Source organism: Sciurus carolinensis, chromosome 8 (genome assembly GCF_902686445.1).
Source record: "Sciurus carolinensis chromosome 8, mSciCar1.2, whole genome shotgun sequence".
Taxonomy (NCBI): domain Eukaryota; kingdom Metazoa; phylum Chordata; class Mammalia; order Rodentia; family Sciuridae; genus Sciurus; species Sciurus carolinensis.
This window is the reverse complement of record NC_062220.1, coordinates 105,430,556-105,448,973: the sequence shown is the minus strand read 5'-3', so window position 1 is coordinate 105,448,973 and position 18,418 is coordinate 105,430,556. Positions and strand designations below refer to the sequence as shown.

Genomic DNA, 18,418 nt, shown 5'->3' with positions numbered 1-18,418 from the left:
TTCAAGGTCTCCTATAGAATAGGCAAGTGCAATATCACTGGGCTACATTCCCTACCCAAGGTTTTTTTTTAAGTCTTGCAAACAGGAGCACAGAATACTATATAAGGTTCAGACTGTTTTGCGGTTCAGAACTGCAAAAAAAAAAAAAAAAAAAAAGGCAGACTTTTATCGGTGGAGTGGGGAGGAGTTTGGAGGTCAGGGGATCAGGAACCCCCGTCTCTCCGGAGGCGTGGCCTGGCAAAAGCCAGGAGACTGATCTCCGCGGAACCTCTGTGAGGGCCGCCGCGTTTTCCAGGGGAAAGGTTCGGTGAGGGACACGTATCCGCCGCCGCCACACGCCGCCACGGGCCGTGGTGCGGCAATGAAGTTTCGTGCTAAGATCGTGGATGCTGCCTGCCTGAATCAGTTCACGCGTGAGCTGGGAGGGCTGAGGGGAGCCGGGGAGGACCGGAAGTAGGCAGACACCTCGCCAGCAGCCCTGCGGGTGGATGGGGGTGGGGCCGGGAGTGCCGGACGTTGGCGGTACAGTGGAGGAAGACAGGTTATGGGACTTATTTCTGAACTTTGATTCTGATCACATGATCCTTTTTTGTGCAACTGCTTCAGTCGACATCTGGCATAGACATTCCTTCGCGTTCAGGCCTCGTTCGTCTTTCCACCCGACTGTGGCCAACGTTGCTTTGAACTATGTGCTGCAGAACCCAACGGTCCATAAGTTTGTGTTGAATATATGAATGAATGAATGACTCTTACGTGCCAATTAGCCTCCGAACCTTAGTTTCCTTATTGAACATAAATGGTGTGTGCTGCATGCCTCGCCGGGTTGTTGGAAGACCCGCATGACGTGAGCGGTATTGAAGTATTTTCAAGCATGATCCCAACATAAACGGTTATTTTACCACCGGGAAGTTGCACTTTGATGAACTAAAAGTTCTGCAAGATCAGATGACCTCTGAGGTGCATGATGTGTGTCTTAGTAACTCCTTACTTTACTCCCTGTTACAGGAGTCAGTAACATGATAGCCAAGCTTGCCAAAACCAGCACCCTCCGTATCAACCCTGATAAGCTGAACTTCATACTTAATGACAAACTGGCCAGTGGAGGAGTGAGCATGTGGTGTGAACTGGAACAGGTAAACAGAAGTTCCCAAGAGGCCTTAGACTTCACCCAGTGCCACTGGAAAGCCCTCAAATATCCGTTTTCTTCCCTTAGGAGAACTTTTTCAGCGAATTTCAAATGGAGGGTGTCTCGGCAGAAAACAATGAGATTTATTTAGAACTAACATCGGAAAACTTATCTCGAGCTTTGAAAACTGCCCAGAATGCCAGAACTTTAAAAATCAAGCTGACTAATAAACACTTTCCCTGCCTCACAGTCTCTGTAGAGCTGGTGAGTAGGAAGAACAGGGTTTCAGAAGCTTTCCACAAGGGTCTTGGCCTCCAAAGAATATAAGTAGTTAGAAGCCCAGGCTTTTTAAAAGTATTATTGAAAGTTAATTGGTTTGTTTTAAAATTAAAGATCTGATGCATGCTTATTTTTTTTTTCTGGCTTACAGTCAGTTCTTCCTCTTTGTTAATATGTTCTAATAACAGTATTCAACTACTCTGCTGCTTTTTCCAAACAGTGAAACTTCCAGCATCTCTGTTTCTTTTAATGGTATTCACCTTATCCAGAAATCATGATTTCTATCCATTTTCACCTTTGGTGTGCCTTCCTCCCCCATCACCACCTCATCTGTTGTAATATCTTTCAATAACCAGTCATTCTTCAGTAAACATCTGTCTCACATATTGCTGCCAGATGAGTTTAGTACATAGTTCTTAGACATACCCAGGATAACTTAACATGATGTTCAAAGTGTTTCACATATAGCTCAAGCTATTTTGGAGTCAGATCCCAAATTACTACCCTTTGAGTGGTTCCCTGGATGTGTCTGTTCATTCCCAACTCACAGAATGGTGACATTGGGCCTTCTACTTTGAGCCTCTCTCCTTTCAAACCTTCTTTCTTTAGCACTCAGCAATAGTGTTGCTCTTCCCCAACAACCCTGTTCTTATGGCTCTTATCATTTTTTATGTGCTTGGTACATCTGTGGGTATTAACAGTTTCAAATCTTCAATGAAAGAGGATTTCTTTTTCTTCATAACTTTTTCTCAGCTCTTTGCAGTTAGGCAGATATTAGAGCTAATAGGGGCATTCCATGTCACAGTGTAAGTCTGGAGTTTCTTCAGCCTAAGGGAAAGCAGTAATAACATACTTTTCTATTTCATAGTGCAAGATTCTTTGATCTGAGTGTCACAAAAGTCCCTAAAAATACATAAGCATAGTTTATTCTTTTAGCAATGTAGAAACTGCAGCATGCTGAGCATCCTATGCTCAAAGAATGGTTTATAGTTTGCTTCTGCATAGCAAGCTTGCTTCTTTCTGTCTCACAACTTTTATGTATTCTGTTTCCTGCCTGAAACCCTGTCTTCTCATCCTTATCTTCCCATAGTCATTTTCCTCTAGTTTTTGTGTCATCTGAAACATCACCTCCTCAGAGAGGCCTACCTAGGCCTCCCAGTCTAGGAACCTCCCTCATGCTTAGCTTGGTCACTGCTCTGTTTTCTTCAGAGCTTCAGTGAGTATCTCATACAATTTTGTTTGTTTTCTTATCAGTCCATTCATTCCACTGGAACCATCAGGGAGCCTGTTTGTTCACCACATTTGTCAGCTACTCATGGATCGCAGAGCAGAACTGATAATGCTGTCAATATTGGTTGATTGGATTTTAAGTGAATGAATTGAGAACATTCCACTTAGATTTGATACTTTCAATTTTTATGCTCAGTTCTTTGGTTTTGTTTTTAATATTGACAATATAAAATATATTTTGAATTCTTCTCTTGGTAGTTATCTGTGTCAAACAGTAGTCGCATTGTGACGCATGACATCCCCATAAAGGTTATTCCTAGAAAATTGTGGAAGGATTTACAAAAACCCTCAGTCCCAGATTCTGATGTGAGTAGTCCTGTTGTTTATCACATATGAAAGTGGGGTTTGAATTATCTTAATCTTAATTGTCTTGCAGCATATTTTATTTGAAGGTTGAGTAGTGCCTGAAATGAAAGTGGTATTCATTTTTTTCTCCTTTCTTTTTTAATTAATTTTTTAATTTGTTCTAATTTGTTGTACATGACAGTAGAATACATTTGTACATTTTGATAGATATCACATAAATGGAGTGTATTCTCATTTTTCTGAGGGTTTGGCTTTTTTCCCTTAGCATGAGGTATTCATTTTTAAGGGAAAAAAATCAGAATATGTCTTTTGTGATTTATATAAGCCATCTTAAATCACTGTTGCATATAATAGAAATGCCATCCTCTACATATAGGAGGTAGGAATATCTTGCTCAATAGCAACCTGTAAACAAAACCAAACTGAAGTAATACTTTGGAAGGTAATTTGTATTTATTAGAACTCTTGGCCTTAGGCACCAATTTGAGTTTCACAGGACTTGATGTCTAAATGTGTTTTAAGAAAGCCAGAAGGAGACACATTTGCATAACCTGGAACTTGATAGGAACCCTGGAGCTACTGAAAATAAAGAGGATGCCAAAGAGTCCTTTGTCTTTTGCTCACAATTACAAACATATACTGGAAATTATATACTGGATAAAATAGGTACTTGACTTTTCACTAGGAGACATCTACACAAACTAGGAAAAAGCCATCCTTTTGTAAAGCACTGTTACTGAGAGTCTCAGGTGAGATGCAGTGACTGCTGCGCTGTATTTTTGCGCAAAGTGCAGAAAAGGCCCCGGAGACCTGGCTGTATACATCCCTCAGGGGAAGACCTTCTGCTGAATGCTTGAGTTTTATTCCCTTGGGTTTATATACAGGCATCTCAGCTGCTGCAGCACTCTGGTCCTTGAACCAAAGGAGTGTCCACAGGGGTATAGTCGCTGAGGTAACTAGAGGCAGGCATTTGGTTGTTTAATTTTGCTCAAATGTCTGAATTAATGAAATTATACAGTTGTTTTCCTTTGGTATTTAAAAAAAAAACTTTATTCAGAAAATTAAAAAATAGGAATTCAGAGTTCTCAAGCATGCATGCAATCCAAAATTAGTTATTGAGCAACTTTTTCGTTTTCAAGTGTAGTACATTTTTTTACTTATGATTGCTCTTACTGCTTTTGTAGGTGAGTATTTATTTGCCAGTCTTGAAGACTATGAGGAGCGTTGTGGAAAAAATGAAAAACATCAGCAGTCATCTTGTAAGTTATAACTTTTTTTTCCCTATAATGTTAGCCTATACAGGCATCTCCTTTGGAAGGATAGCTCACCATGGACCTGAGTATGGTGCTCCTGTGCCACTGTGAGGCACATAAGGCAGTGAGCACCTCCTCACCAAAGCCCTAGTGAGGCCTCGCCTGGTGCTGACAGCAAGCAGTTTTACAGTTGCCTTTCTAGTGCTTTTCAACTTTCATTGGGAAAGGCTTTTTATTTGCTCCTAATTCCTCATGTCTGTATGTATAGCTTATTATGTTTAACAGTTCTGCCTCTCTTTTTCCTTATATTTTGGACAGCAATTATCTGCTAATATGTATATATTTTTTAAATGAATCACTGATTTGGTTGACAGTGAATGTGAAATGTCCTATCTGTTTGCCAAATGTCTTTTGGTGAGCCATAAAGATTCCCCACACTTCAGCAATTTTTAATTCCAAAAGATCTCACACCAACCCAGTGGACACTTATTTTTCTGTTTATTTTGTGAAAATCTCCTTCTCCCACAGTCAAAATGCTACAGTATGTGGCAATGATGAAGAATTGTGTAGATTATCCTCCTACACAGCTGGGCTTATCCTGAATTTTCTCTTCACCCCCCAACCCCCAAAAAGAGACACATTTATGTCCCTTTGTCTTTTAAAAGCCACAGTTCACCTGATGAACTTAAACCTCACATCTCTATGGGACCAGGTCCTCCCTTGCAGGTCCACTTTGGGCTTTACCACCCTCCACAGTTCTCTCTTCTTCATAGGCTTTGTTTCTTGACCATTTCACAGTCTGTTTCTTATGTCTGTTATCTCCTGGGAAGCACTTTACCATTCTCACTGTTCACCCTGGATTCTTCCCCATAGACTGGCAGGAAGCCCCTCCTTCACTGAACTACTTTCTTCACTGTACATCATAAATCTGCCAGTGTCTCAGAACTCCTCAACTGCCATCTTCTGGAAGGGGAGACCCTGTAATTCTGCATCACAGGACCCAGGGTACCATTGTTCCTTGGTGTGTAGTAATCAGTATTGCATGGATCCAGTGTGAAATTTAGCTTGGAATTTTAAAAAGAGAAAAAAAATTTTGAAGCCTAGAAAATGTTTAAGGGCCATTTTATGTCTTTGAGGTCTGCTCACTTAAAAACACTGGTGACAATAGGCTTGCCCAGCTGAAAGCTTTCTCATGTAATTTAATCTTCATAGATCCCATTTGAGGCTAAAATCTGCTTCCTATGAAGCAATGCACTATGCTGACAGTGGTGTCCACCATGGTGCTGATCCAGTTGTCAGGCTGGCTTCCTCTAGGGTCCCTTGGGACTTCCAGGGAGTTTCAGAGAGTCCCAGGGGAGAAGACCTGGCAATTAATTGAAGCATACATTTGTTTGTTCTTTCTGTTCCATGGAAATGAGTCAGCAAAGTAGAGAGGTAGAAGGTGGCTTAGATAAAATCAGAGGTGTTTTGTTTTCCCTTTTCAGGAGTGTTTAAAAATGAATGTGTACAAATTTTTTAGAGTGGCTGTTATGTGAAATTGCTAAGTAGAAGGTTACCAAGTTAGATTAGCTGAGTGCTTATTGAGATCTACCTGGATAACCAGAATTCTGTATCTGAAAATAACAGGTGGTAGAATTAAGGAAAATGAAAGGGGCTCAACACACTAAAATTGTCCACCCTCCCCTCAGAGTTGCTTGATTCCTACCTCCTTCATTAAGCAAGAAGGCTGATAAGATTGGGTTGTATACGTGAGTCATGCAGAAAAAGGAGCAAGTACCACCAGGAGTACATATCATGTTTTAATACATTGCTTCTAAGCCACCTGTGCGTGAAAATTCCTGAGATCTCATAAGAATCAGGTTTGAATTTGGGAGGACGAGGCTGGGCCAAGACTTTGCTCTTCTGACCAGCTCTTCTGGCAGCATGGTGCTCATGCTGACCATGTTTGAATCACTCCCAGCAGCAACATTTAGTGATGTGTGCCATGCTATAGGTCATTTGAAATAATCTATAGCTTCACAGGATCAGCTTAATGATTAAAATAAGAGAACATGACTTAAGGGTAGGAAGCACAGAGATATGTGGTGGAAGAGGGATGGCATTGTGAACCCTAGTGCTGAGTATTATTACCCTAATTGGGGGCAATAGTAGAGCTATCAATGTTTTTGTCACTTATAATAAATTGAGAGATAATAATTTGTGGTAGGTGTCCAGTGCATTACATTGGTATTCAGTGAATGGTAGGTAACAATTATTAAGGAAATCACTGAAAGAAATCCTGTCCTCTCTTAAGAAATTGAGTATGTTGATGCACATAGTAGTTCAGATAAACTGAATCATAAAAATTAGTGATTGATGTTCAGAGAACTGGCTGTTTGTTAGTTCCTTCAAGAGTGTTAATTGAATGCCACTGTGTGCCAGACACAGGGTAGGATCAGAAGCAAGTTGGAATCTAATGTTCCATTACTCATTTTTTAGGAATCTTAAGAAAGAATAAGAGCCTAAATGTTGTTTAGAACCATTGCAAGTTGCTTTTTTTGACCTAGAATTTGCATCTAAAACCACTCTCCTTCAAAAGCAATGGGAATTTACAGATGTTGGGTGTGTGATTATTTGAAACAAATAGGTATATGTCATGTGCTAGCTTTATAGAGCCCTACTGAGTGGTCCAGAACATTCACAAGGATAGTTTTATATATTTTATTTTAGTAAAATATTGTTCCAGATTATAGGACAGTGGGTTAAGAAATATAACAGTGCATTTCTGTGTTAATGAAAGAAAAAGACTTATAATGAATGCTTTTTATTCAAAGGTAAATTTATGAGATTATACAAAAAGTGAGCTTAAGGGGGACGTCTTCTGATGTCAAAAGCTCAGAAATAAGAGGGTTGGGAATATAGCTTAGTTGGTAGAGTGCTTGCCTCCAATGCACAAGGCCCTGGGTTCAATCCCCAGCACCACAAAAACAACAACAACAAAAAAAAAAAAAAAAAAAAAAAAAGCTCAGAAATAAGAATCCACTCAAGTTCATAAAAACTTTTGTTTCTTGAATATGGATGATTTAGAGTTTGGCATTTTTAAGGCATAAGAGTGAGGAATACTAAGTGACATTCCCTAAACGTGGGTGCTCTAGCAGTGTTGTGCAGAAGGGCACTCTTCCACTCCTCCAAAAGGTCTCTCTGCTCCTCTCCCAGCAGCATTTTCAGGGATGGGTGGTTTCTACCAAATCAGTGGCCTGTACTCACCTGTCTTGTTTAGCCAGCACAGTTGTACTACTGGTTGGCAGAATGCTGACAACAGACTGTACATAAGCTCTAACAACAGGCAGATACCAATACCCAAAAAAGAAATAGAGTTCCTCTGGGTGTGGTGGTGCACACCTGAAATCCCAGTGCCTAAGGGAGACTGAGGCAGGAGTTTGAGGCCAGCCTCAGCGATTTAGCAAGACCCTTAGCAACTTAGTGAGAACCCTGTCTCAATGTAAAAGGGTCTCTGGGTGCACCTCAGTGGTAAAGCACCCCTGGGTTCAATCCCTAGTACCAAAAAAAAGAAGAAGAAATATAGTGTCCCATGAGCAGATTAGCAAAGTCTCAAAGTACAATGTATTTCACTTGTTAAAAAAACCAGTAAAGGGAGGAACTTGAAATGAAAGGAATCCCCTGTGACCTTTGGGGCCAGTCCCAAAGTGGGAAGAGCAGGAGTCGAGCTGGGCATGGTGGCTTATGCCTGTAATCCCAGTGACTCAGAAGGCCGAAACAGGAGAATTGCAAGTTCAAAGCCAACCACAGCAATTTAGCAAGGTCCTGAGCAACTTGGTAAGTCCCTGTCTCAAAATAAAATAAAAAGGGCTGGGAATGTGGCTTTATGGTTAAGCACCCGTGGGTTTAATCCCTGGTACCCAAAAAAAAAAAAAAGGGGGCAGGAGTTGAAGACTCCTGAGCAGGAGAGAGGACTGTGTTGGAGAAATGAGGGAAAGATAGAGACCTCAGTCCTCTCCCCAGCTGTGCTGTGGGAACAGAAACTAGGCACGAGCAACACTATGACTTACTCAGTTCTGTTTATATTACAGCAGTCCCATACCTTTCTGAATCTGTGAATCTCATTTTCCAACATCTAAAGTATTTTTAGAATAAGTCATTCTCACAAAACTCAAATGGCTTTATGGTCATACTAAATGTGTAGTTATTCCAGATAGTTGGTCCATTTATAGAAATAAGGCACTAATTTCTATGTTCCCTTCACATTCTCCCCACTCCTGTTTTTTAATAGTTGTGTTTAGGTTCACATTGTCATGGTGTACATTATTGCACATTATTTTGGTCCCTTATTGTTAATTTTGGCTCTGTAGATAAAAAGATTAGTCATATCTTTCTTTATGTTGTAACTGCAGTAACTTTTTGTTATCTGAAGCTTATTCTCCTGCACCTCATTCCAGAAGGACTGACGGATTTCATTAGCATGTTCATGTCACCTTGGCTAGATGTAAATTTGTTAGCTCACTGTACTTCATTGCCTTTGGTATATAATGCTACTGTCAAAGAGGCTGATGCCATTCTGACTTTGTTTCATTTTTAAATAGGTTGGATTATTAATTTAAGGTGAGCGGGGAATGAGTAACTCAGAGTTTTTGTTTTGTTTTGTTTTGTTTTCTTTTGGGTGTGAGTGTGGTTTGTTTTGTTTCTATTTTCTTCGAACCCCATTGAGTTAACAACCCATGGTCCACTTCACCAGGTGTGGGGAGTATACCTTCTGTGTGTCAGCATGTCTTCCTTCATATTAGGAACATTTTGAACTATGATTGTTAGCCTTTCTTCTTACCCAGTACTGTGGTTTTCTTCTTCTGGGACTCATTGGACTTGGGTCTTCTTCATTTCTACATCTGTTTTCTTTCAGATATTTTTTTATCCCTTTATTTCTGTTTGGTAATTTTTTTATTTTGTCATTTCATTTCAGCTTTACTTACTATGTTCTTTGATTCGGTGCTTATTTGTTGTTTTCTTTCTTCAAGTTTAGTTTACAGGTGTGTGCCAGCATGCCTGGCTATTTTGGAAATTATCTTTATATTCCTAACCATTTCCTGAACTCTGCCAGCTCTGGTGTTTTTTTTTTTTTTTGTCATTGTTTTTGTTTGTTTTTATGAGTTTGTTGTCTGGTCTTCTCATTTCTAATCTTCCCTAATTCTGATTTAGTGTTGTTCTTTCTTTGCTTCTATTGTTTCCTTATTCAAGTTCATTTTCAAATAACAGATTATAGCCTGCATTTGCTTGTATAGTATCTTCACGTCTTTCATGTGCTATTTTGGGTATTATTATTTCTGTTTTTTTTTTTTTTTTCTCAGAATAGATACAGGTTCAGTCATAGTCCTTTACTGATTATTTTTTGTTGTTGTTCTTTTAAAAAGTTTCATTGTAGATGTGGGAGTGAACCAAGATAGTTTTCTAACTTCACAGCTTCTTTATTCTTTGTAACCATAAAATATTAAGGCATACAGACTGTCCTGGAACCATCTCCTTAGGACTTTCTGAGAGTTGTCCCTCTTTGTCTTCCCCTTCATATAACTTTCCTTCACTTTACTTCTAAGAGTGTACCTCCTGTTAATTGGGCTTTTACTTTTCTCTGTTCCTTTTCAGTATAGGGCTTCCTGTCCTGGAAGGGAGCCCTCTGCCCAGGCATCCATAGCCAGGTCCCCTCGCCTTTGTTTCCAGCAAGGCCCCTCCCACTTCCCTGTTTTCACATCTCCCTGCTGAGTTTTCCACTAGGGGAACCTCTCCTTTGGTGTGTTAGGGGAATATCTGAGTTCTGGGCTCATCTCCTCTCTGTCCTTGATACCACCCACCGTGATCTCAGTGCCCTCTGAGGCATTCTGAGGTTTTGTGGAGTTGCCTTGTCATCTGGCTTTGTGGAAGCTAATATCCTTGGGGTTCTTTTCTTTTGTCCTCCTTTTCTTTTTAATACAATTTTGTACAATATTCGATTTGCAGGTTATTGAAGCAAACCTAAATGGAGAATTGAACTTGAAGATAGAAACTGAGTTAGTATGTGTTACAACTCATTTTAAAGATCTTGGAAATCCTCCATTAGGTAAGTTTTCTTGTGGATTATATTTTACTATAGATAAATTAATTGTTTCAGATAACATACACTTTGAGGTCTCTCAGTGTAGAGAAGTTGAAATTCAGTTGACTTCATTTCATGCTTGGGGAGCCCAAGCATTTCCTGCCATATGTTGGAGCAGTTAACCATTAGGGTAAGGACCTGAGCTGCCAGGCAGCTGAGGGAACTGCACAGGGGCTCCTTCCACTTCTCTTGAACTCAGGTCACACTAAATGACCTCCAAAGTCCTTTCTGGCCTGTCAGTCCCATTCTGCTCTGTGAGATTTCAGTTTCCCTCCTGGAATAGAGTCAGAAAGGCAGGTACATTTCTTATTTTCTCCTTCTTTAGTTACTTCAATACTTACAAAATTAGATTAGCAGATATAAAATGTGATACTGATACACTTAATCAAGTAATGAAGAACTATGGAGTTGATTCAACAGGCAGTGAAGGAAGGAAATTGACCAGCACACTGAGCAATGAGCCCAGAGGGGCTAGCGTCATGTGCTCAAGCAGGGAAACAAACAACCAGAGAAAAAGTATCTGCAACCAATGTCAAATTATTTCCCGATATACATTTATTTCCAAACAGGTAAAATATGCCCATTCACCTTTGAATTAAGATTTATTACTACATTTGCTTATGTATACACACAAATGTTAGCATAGCACTGCAAAAGGATTTTTACTTTGTAGTGGAGGGTATACTATTCCCGCAGAGTAAATCAATATGATTAAAGTTTGACAGTGTTGCATGGAATGACTTTTTTTTGGCATCATTTATTTTATTTATTTTTAAATTTTTGGCACCTGGGTCACTTAACCACTGAGCCACATTCCCAGCCCTTTTTTTTATTTTTTATTTTGAGATAGGGTCTTACTAAGTCACTGAGACTGGCTTTGGACTTGTGATCCTCCTGCTTCAGCTTCCTGCGACACTGGGATTGCAGGTGTATGCCACCGTGCCTGGCTATTTTGTTTACTTTAATAAACACAAAGCAGGAATTACTTTTGATACTTTCCCAGAAATTGCAAGAATATTCTTTATTTCATTCTACTTTTAGAATAAGAGGGCTTGCATTAGCTACCTACATTCAGCTTTTAAATACATAGTGAGGAGTTGGCTATTGTGGTGCATACCCATAGTCCCAGCTATTCAGAAGGCTGAGGCAGGAGGATCTCCAAGTTCAAGGCCAGCCGGGGCAACTTAGCAAGGCCCTTTCTTAAACTAAAATGATATTTTTTAAAAGAGGGAACTGGAAAAGTGACTCAGTGGTAGAGGGCTCATGCAGGAGATCCTGGGTTCAATCCCCATTACCAAAATAAAGAGTGAGTATCAAATATAGTTTTCTTTCACCTAAAGAGGAGGTTGACCCATATTTCAAGTCCTTTTAAATGAAGATTCCCCTGGAATTATCACAGTATTTTAAATAATTAGGACCTAATAAATACTTGTGTCATGAGTGACAACATTTATAAGTTGTAGTATTTCTTCAGGGTACTAAAATCAGTTGCAAGGTGAATCATTTATTTAATTAAGCATGTGTTGCATATTTCTGGGTTCTGTTATGTCCAAAGATGTTATACTTAAAAACATTTTTGTCATTTTAGCTTCTGAAAATACTTCTCAGGACAGAAACCCAGAAGAGATGGCTGAAGTGCATATAGATATCAGGAAGCTCCTCCAGTTTCTTGCTGGACAGCAAGTGAATCCTACAAAGGCCTTGTGCAGTGAGTTTGCATCTCTGGTTTTTTTTTTTTTTTTTTTTTTGTATCTTAGACAGTTTAGTCACCTCTGGTCTAACAAATTGCATGCAATCTTATAAATGCAAAATGAGCCCAAAATGCAGACTCAGGCTTTCTAGGATAATCACGTTCTTAAAATTTGCCTGAATTTAGAAGCACGTAGAGAAAAAACACTTTGGAGGCCAGTAGCCACACTGGGTTGGCATGTGGGCTGCCTCTTATGGCCACCATGCAGCAGGTCATTCCTGCAGAGACACTGTCAGGAGGACAGCACAGAGATCACCTCTGTTCACCAGGTTCCTCAGATTTTACACATTCAGAATCCCTCACATGGCTGTGCTTAGATTTGAATTTTCATTCACAGTGTTTTGCTTCCTTTCTTTGTCTACCTTTCCAGTGCTCACCACCAGAATCTCCTGGTCAGATGCTGGTTATTACTGGTTATCTCTGAATTCTGACTTAGTCCTGACTCTGAGCTCACACACCTGCCCTCACTCCGCTTATCTGCTGACTGCATGTTGGCAAGACATTCTTGTCAAGAGCTTCTCAGGGTACTTTCTTCCTCCTTGCAGCAATCTAAAAGAAATTGACCTCGATATGAAGCCCATCCTTTTATGGAATAGCTCCCAGGCTGACCATGCAGACACTAGTGGACAAAGCTGAGGAGAATGGCCCAGAACAGTACCCTAGAACCTTTGGATCTTTAGTACACTATGGAGAAGAAACAGAATTCTAGGTGACTCTGTCAAAGAGATCCAAAGAGAAAGTACCAAGAATAGAGAGAAGAGACTCCGAGAGGGGCAGTAGAGTCAGGTACTTGGAGAAGGTGTCAGATGGAGTGTGTGGCACAGCTTGCCCAGTGTAAGGGGAATGTGGGTACTTGTGTCTTCTCCACATTGTGTCACTCACTGGTGGGCAGCAGTTTTTCCATGGAAAGATATGATTGATTCCATGTGGTTTACTGGGAAGCCTGCCTTTTGGGTTTCCACCCAACACCTGGGAAGCTGTGTTCTTCTCTCATTCTTTCCCCTGGGGTAGTGTTGGTTGCCTGTGCTGTGACCTCTGCAGGGACCCTCTGAGAAGACAGAGACCTTTCATAGGAGGTTCCCAGGGTGGAGAAGCTGCTTTCATGGGGGGCATGTGTGTGCTGTGAAGGGTCTTTAAAATAGTGGCTTTTCTCTCCCCAGATATTGTGAATAACAGGATTGTTCATTTTGATTTGCTTCATGAAGACGTCTCCCTACAGTACTTCATCCCAGCATTGTCCTAGCACCACACCACCGGAATTGAGAGCCCAGAGGCCTTCCTCCTGATGGGAGAGGCAGTGGGGTGATGTGTTCTGAGTCACTGGTCTGTCCTCACAACACCACAAATCTCTACACTGTGCTTATTTCTCCCTCTAAAATAATTTAACTAAAAATGAAATCAGTGCAACACAGTTGGATAAACATTTATATTATTCATGTCTGTTTTGTTTTTTATTTTTGTACTTGCTTTTAAGACATTGAGAAAAAGAACTAAAATTTATCCAGACTTTATTTATTTTGTGGTGCTGGGGATGGACCCTGGCATTCTACCACTGAGCTACACATGGCCCTTTCCAGGCTTTAAGTAGCAGTTTCTCGTTGAAGTTATAAAAATCCTCATGCACATGGAATCGATGTCATAGACAGAATTCACAAGAGTGTTGCTTGCAGAGCTTGGAGCTTCCCCCAGGCACAGCCTCCAGGTCAGCATACTGTTAGCCACTCTCACATTTCAGCATGCTCCCCTCTCCCTGCTCCTGTCCCCAAGAGCCCAGTAACCAAAGAGGGTCCCTCTGCTCCCTCACAGCAGCTGTGGCTATTCAGTGCTCCTTGAGGTGTCATAGCTGCAGTTTGTGGACTGTCTGTCCAACTTGTGGAGGACTTGAGCCCACTTGCCTCTTAGCTCCTGGAGAGCTGGCCCAGCCAAGGCAGTTCTTAGCTGCAAGCTTGTCCCTTGCTGTTGCTGCTCTCACTTCCTCCCTGGGGCCAGTTTTGCTTTTAAGTTGTTGTTTTTAGTGCTGGGAATTGAACCAAGGGGCTTGCGTATGCTACGCTGAGCCTCATCCCCAGCCCTTTAGTTTATAATTCTGTATAGTTGTTTCTTCTATGGTACATCAAGATCTGTCATTTTGGGAAGAATGCATTTGCATTTAGAGTAGGAAAAAATGAAATTTCTAAGTTAGCTTTTGTGTTAAATGATGAGACCTTCTTTCTGTTTATATACAAAACTTGTGCAGTTGTGATGGATGGGCTTCCTCATTCTCCCTGAAGCACATTCCATCACATTTGCTATTTTAATTAAATCTCATGTGTCCTGTGGAGGTGGACATAATACATAGTATTTTAATGTCACTTTACAAAATCAAGACCTATGTTGTTTTGTATATGATGAAGAAATGGAAAGTCAGCAAAAATGAAAATCTCTTTTGGCTTTATTATTTGATAAAACCAATGTGTTTGAATGACTTTTCAAGTTTTTAATAGGATAACATTTTAAAATCAGAGACATTTAAATTTTGAAAGGCTGTCTCCCTTCTTGGCTGGTAATAAAATTAATTCCCACTGTAGTCATAAAACCTAAAAATCATGATGCAAAATAGAATGATATCTGAAAATTATTTTATGAAACTTAGGTTTCTGTTAAAATGTGTTATTGAGTTAGCAGTTGTGTGTTTACTTTCAGTGTATCTGAACTCTGTGCTTTTATGGGCAGTTCAGGATGTCCTATCCTTGGAGTGTGGCTAAAGAAGTTATCACTGGCAGTGGGGAGGCTACAGTCCTCTGGTTATTGTCACAACTTGCTGTGCTTTATTCACCAAGTCTCCTACTTCTTTGCATCTCACAGACCTATAAGGTGAGGAAGGGAACTAATAGAAAACCACAAACCTAGGAAATGTGCAGGGCTGCTTTATTGAACAGTGTGCAAAGATAAGATCGTGTAAGGTCAAGAAATCACAATTTAGTCCATTTAAAGAAGCAGATACTTTCTGGATTTTGGAGACACACTTTACTGGCTGTGTGTGTGTAAGAATTTAAGTTTAAGGAGCACTCTCCTAAATGTCAGAGCCAGTTAGGCATCTTCTTGCCTGCCTGGGTTCAGAGCCCAAGGTACCTATGGTAGCCACATCTTTTGTTGTGGTGGTGGTCCTGGGCATTGAGCTCAGGGACAATTTTACCAGCTACATCTCCAGTGGTTCTTATTTTTTATTTTGAGACAAGGTCTTGATATGTTGCTGGGGTCTCCCTAAGTTACTGAGGCTGGCCTTAGACTTTTGACCCTCCTGCCTCAGCCTCCTGAATTAATGGAATTACAGGTGTGCGCCACCACATGCCACTGGTGGTCACATCTTGAACTGACTTTTGAGACCATTCTGAATAGGTCAGGGATTCATAAGAATTCCTAATCCAAGCACTCAGGCTCACGTCCAAGTGGCCTTGCCATCCTCCTGCAGTGTTTTCTTGGTCTATCAGGGAACTGCTTACCCATCAGGTCTTAGACCAGGTTTATTGGGTAATACTTCCCTAGCACAAAGGACCCAGCTCTTGGCCTGAAAAGTGGCATCAGCATTAATTCTGGAGCTGGAATTTTGATTCCATCTTCAGTGAAAATGCTTAATGATGGTCATATTCTTGTTGTATGTTGCCAAATGGATAGAGCATCCATCTTTTTGAGGAGAGATACAATTCTGTACATTTTTATTTTTAAAACTTTATTGAAAGTCACTTATACAATTCATCCATTAAAGCATTCAATCTGGCGGGTTTTAGTTTGTTCACAGGACTTGTGCAGACACCACCACAATCAATTTTAGAATCTTTTCATTACCCAAAAAGGAAAACCCCAAACCACTCAATCATTCCCATTCCCCACCCTCACTATACTTTCTTTGCAGGCAGCCAGTTGTCTACTTTTCTGCCTCTGTACATTTGCCTTTTCTGGACATCTTTTTAAAACTCCTCCTTTCTAACTGTAGTTATATATACTTTGATCAGTATCTCCACATTCCTCCCTTCACCATAGCCACCTGACCTCTGGTAACCAAGGGCCACTCTTTTAGATTCCACATGTGAATCACACAAGCAAGATCATACAGTGTTTGTCTTTCTATGCCTGATTTATTTCACTTGACATAATTTCTCCAGGTTCATTCATTCATATTGCTGCAAATAATTATAAAAGGTTATTTTAAATTGAACTTTGGTCACTAAAAAATTCTTTTTAAAAAGTCTAACTTTTCTCACCCTCACATTATTATTATTATTATTATTATTATTTATTATTATTATGTGTGATACTGAGGATCTCACACATGCTAGGTAAGTGCTTCCTGCTGAGTTACAACCCCAACCCTTTTTAAAAATTTTTATTTTGAGGCAAGTTCTCCCTGGATAGTCCAGGCTGGCCTCAAGCTTGTGGTTCTCTTGCCTCAGCCTCCTGAGTAGCTGGGATTACAGGTGTGCCCCACTGCTCCTGGCACATTTTGAATTCTTGATGTCACAATTTACAACTTTAATATGACATAACCTTTAACCAATTATTATAATTAGTAGGGAATTCAACTGCCATCTCCCTCTTACTTTTTCTACAGGAGAAAGCATCAATTCAGGGAAATTTACTGCAGGAGGCACTCTTGCCTTGATGGGGAAGAGCCTCACAGAGAACTTACTCTTACCACATGATTGCAGTTTTTCTCATATCTGTGGTTCAAGGGGCAACATAGCTTCTTTCTGGAGTTCTGGAATACTCACCGTGGTAATCTTGCCACTGAATAGTTGCTGGAAACTGGAGAACTCTACCATTTTGCTGACATTACTCTTTAATTCTGAACTTTGTATGGATTCCAATAGAGAAAATCTGAAAGGAAGCTCAAATTTTTTGAGCTGCTTCTAAGTACAATCATTGAACTAAGACAAAATCATTTTTTTATAACTGGCAATACCCGGAGATTATCAGACAAATCAGTTAACCCCACTTGGACATTGCTGATGGTAGTGAATTGATATCACTTGTTGGAGACCAGTTTGGTGTTATGTATGAAGAGCCTTAAAAAATGTGTGATCTTTTGACAATACTTCTTTCTATAAGAATTTACATAAAGATTATGATCAATGATGTTCTAGTACTGTTATGTGGAAAACAAAATGTCTTAAATATAAATCGGTGGGTAATTGGTTATATGATCCATGGTTTGACACATTTCATACTCCAAAAATAATGTTACAGAAAAAAGTATACTGAGATGACAAAGTTTTTATGACTCGATAGTCAAGTTTAAAAAGCATGTTAGGGCTGGGGATGTAGCTCAGTGATTTAGTGCTTGCCTAGCATGTGTGAGATCTTAGATTCAATTCCCAGTACTGAAACAGAAAAAGCAGGTTAGGGGTTAATATAAACCCTGTGTGTTAGAAAAAAACTGGGCAGATACATATATACAAACATCCAAACCTGGCTATTTCTGGGTGATTCTTATTTCAATCTTTGTATACTTATGTATACTTATGTATTTTCTAACAATTTTATAACCAACTTTGTAACAAAATTAATTTTATTGGACTGAATAGTATTTGAATATGTGAATATTGTTATTTGAATATTTATTATTTGTACATATTTAACTGGAAATTCCAGTTTCCTGAACTTCAGCACATCTTTGTTCTCATGAGTAGAAAATTAAAACTTTTATATTTTATGTTGAAATTATACCAGGTTTAGAATACTGGAGCTTGAACCAATAAAATGGCAGTACATTGAAGAATGATCTCTTTTTTATCTAATGTGAATATGTTAGCTTTCTGTCACTGTGACAAAATACCTGAGATAATAAGAGAAAATATGTATTTTGGCTCACAGTTTTGTGAGTTTCAGTCTACAGTTTCTTGACCTGTTGCCTTTAAGCCTGTGGCAAGACAATAATTACAGTCTGAAGCATTCTGAAAAAGACCAGCTGAGTCAGAGGGCTTAAAAAATCCTTGGATGATAGCAGCAAGATAACCCCAGGGGTAGCATGAGGAAATAAAGCTGTCTACCTGGAGTCTAGGTACTATATACTCATAGCACTCCCCAGCAGAGCCAGTCTGATAATAGCTCTGAAAGATGCTGCATCCCACATGTAAATACCTAGCAATAGATCCTGCTTCTTCCCAGCCTCCTAATATTGGGCAAGTCAGTTATCTTAGAGAGATGGCTTCTCTAACAGTGATTAGTAATGTTAGCCACCTGTGAATTGGGAAGAATAAGATAGCAGCATTTGTAAGCCTTACAAGGAAAGAAAAAGAAATACAAAGTAAGCCAGTGGA

The 18,418-nt window shown here is 39.9% G+C and overlaps 1 protein-coding gene across 10 annotated transcripts; it reads left to right on the top strand.

Annotated features, from left to right (window-relative positions):
• Positions 1-278: 278 nt before the first annotated feature.
• On the top strand, positions 279-18,073 carry Hus1 (HUS1 checkpoint clamp component). Of its 10 annotated transcripts, none has more exons than XM_047562742.1 (9): positions 279-413; positions 607-707; positions 1,006-1,133; positions 1,214-1,390; positions 2,894-3,001; positions 4,186-4,260; positions 10,237-10,336; positions 11,961-12,080; positions 13,283-16,290. In XM_047562742.1, the coding sequence occupies exons 3-9, from the start codon at positions 1,017-1,019 to the stop codon at positions 13,363-13,365; spliced, it is 780 nt and encodes a 259-aa protein (XP_047418698.1). In that variant the 5' UTR covers positions 279-413; positions 607-707; positions 1,006-1,016; the 3' UTR covers positions 13,366-16,290. The 10 variants fall into 10 exon arrangements, 7 of the variants coding, with proteins under 7 accessions (XP_047418698.1, XP_047418694.1, XP_047418699.1 ...); XR_007109968.1 differs by lacking the exon at positions 607-707 and adding an exon at positions 16,711-18,073 and having other exon boundaries at positions 285-413; positions 13,283-14,975; XR_007109970.1 differs by lacking the exon at positions 607-707 and adding an exon at positions 16,711-18,064 and having other exon boundaries at positions 285-413; positions 13,283-13,824.
• The last annotated feature ends 345 nt before the right edge of the window (positions 18,074-18,418 follow it).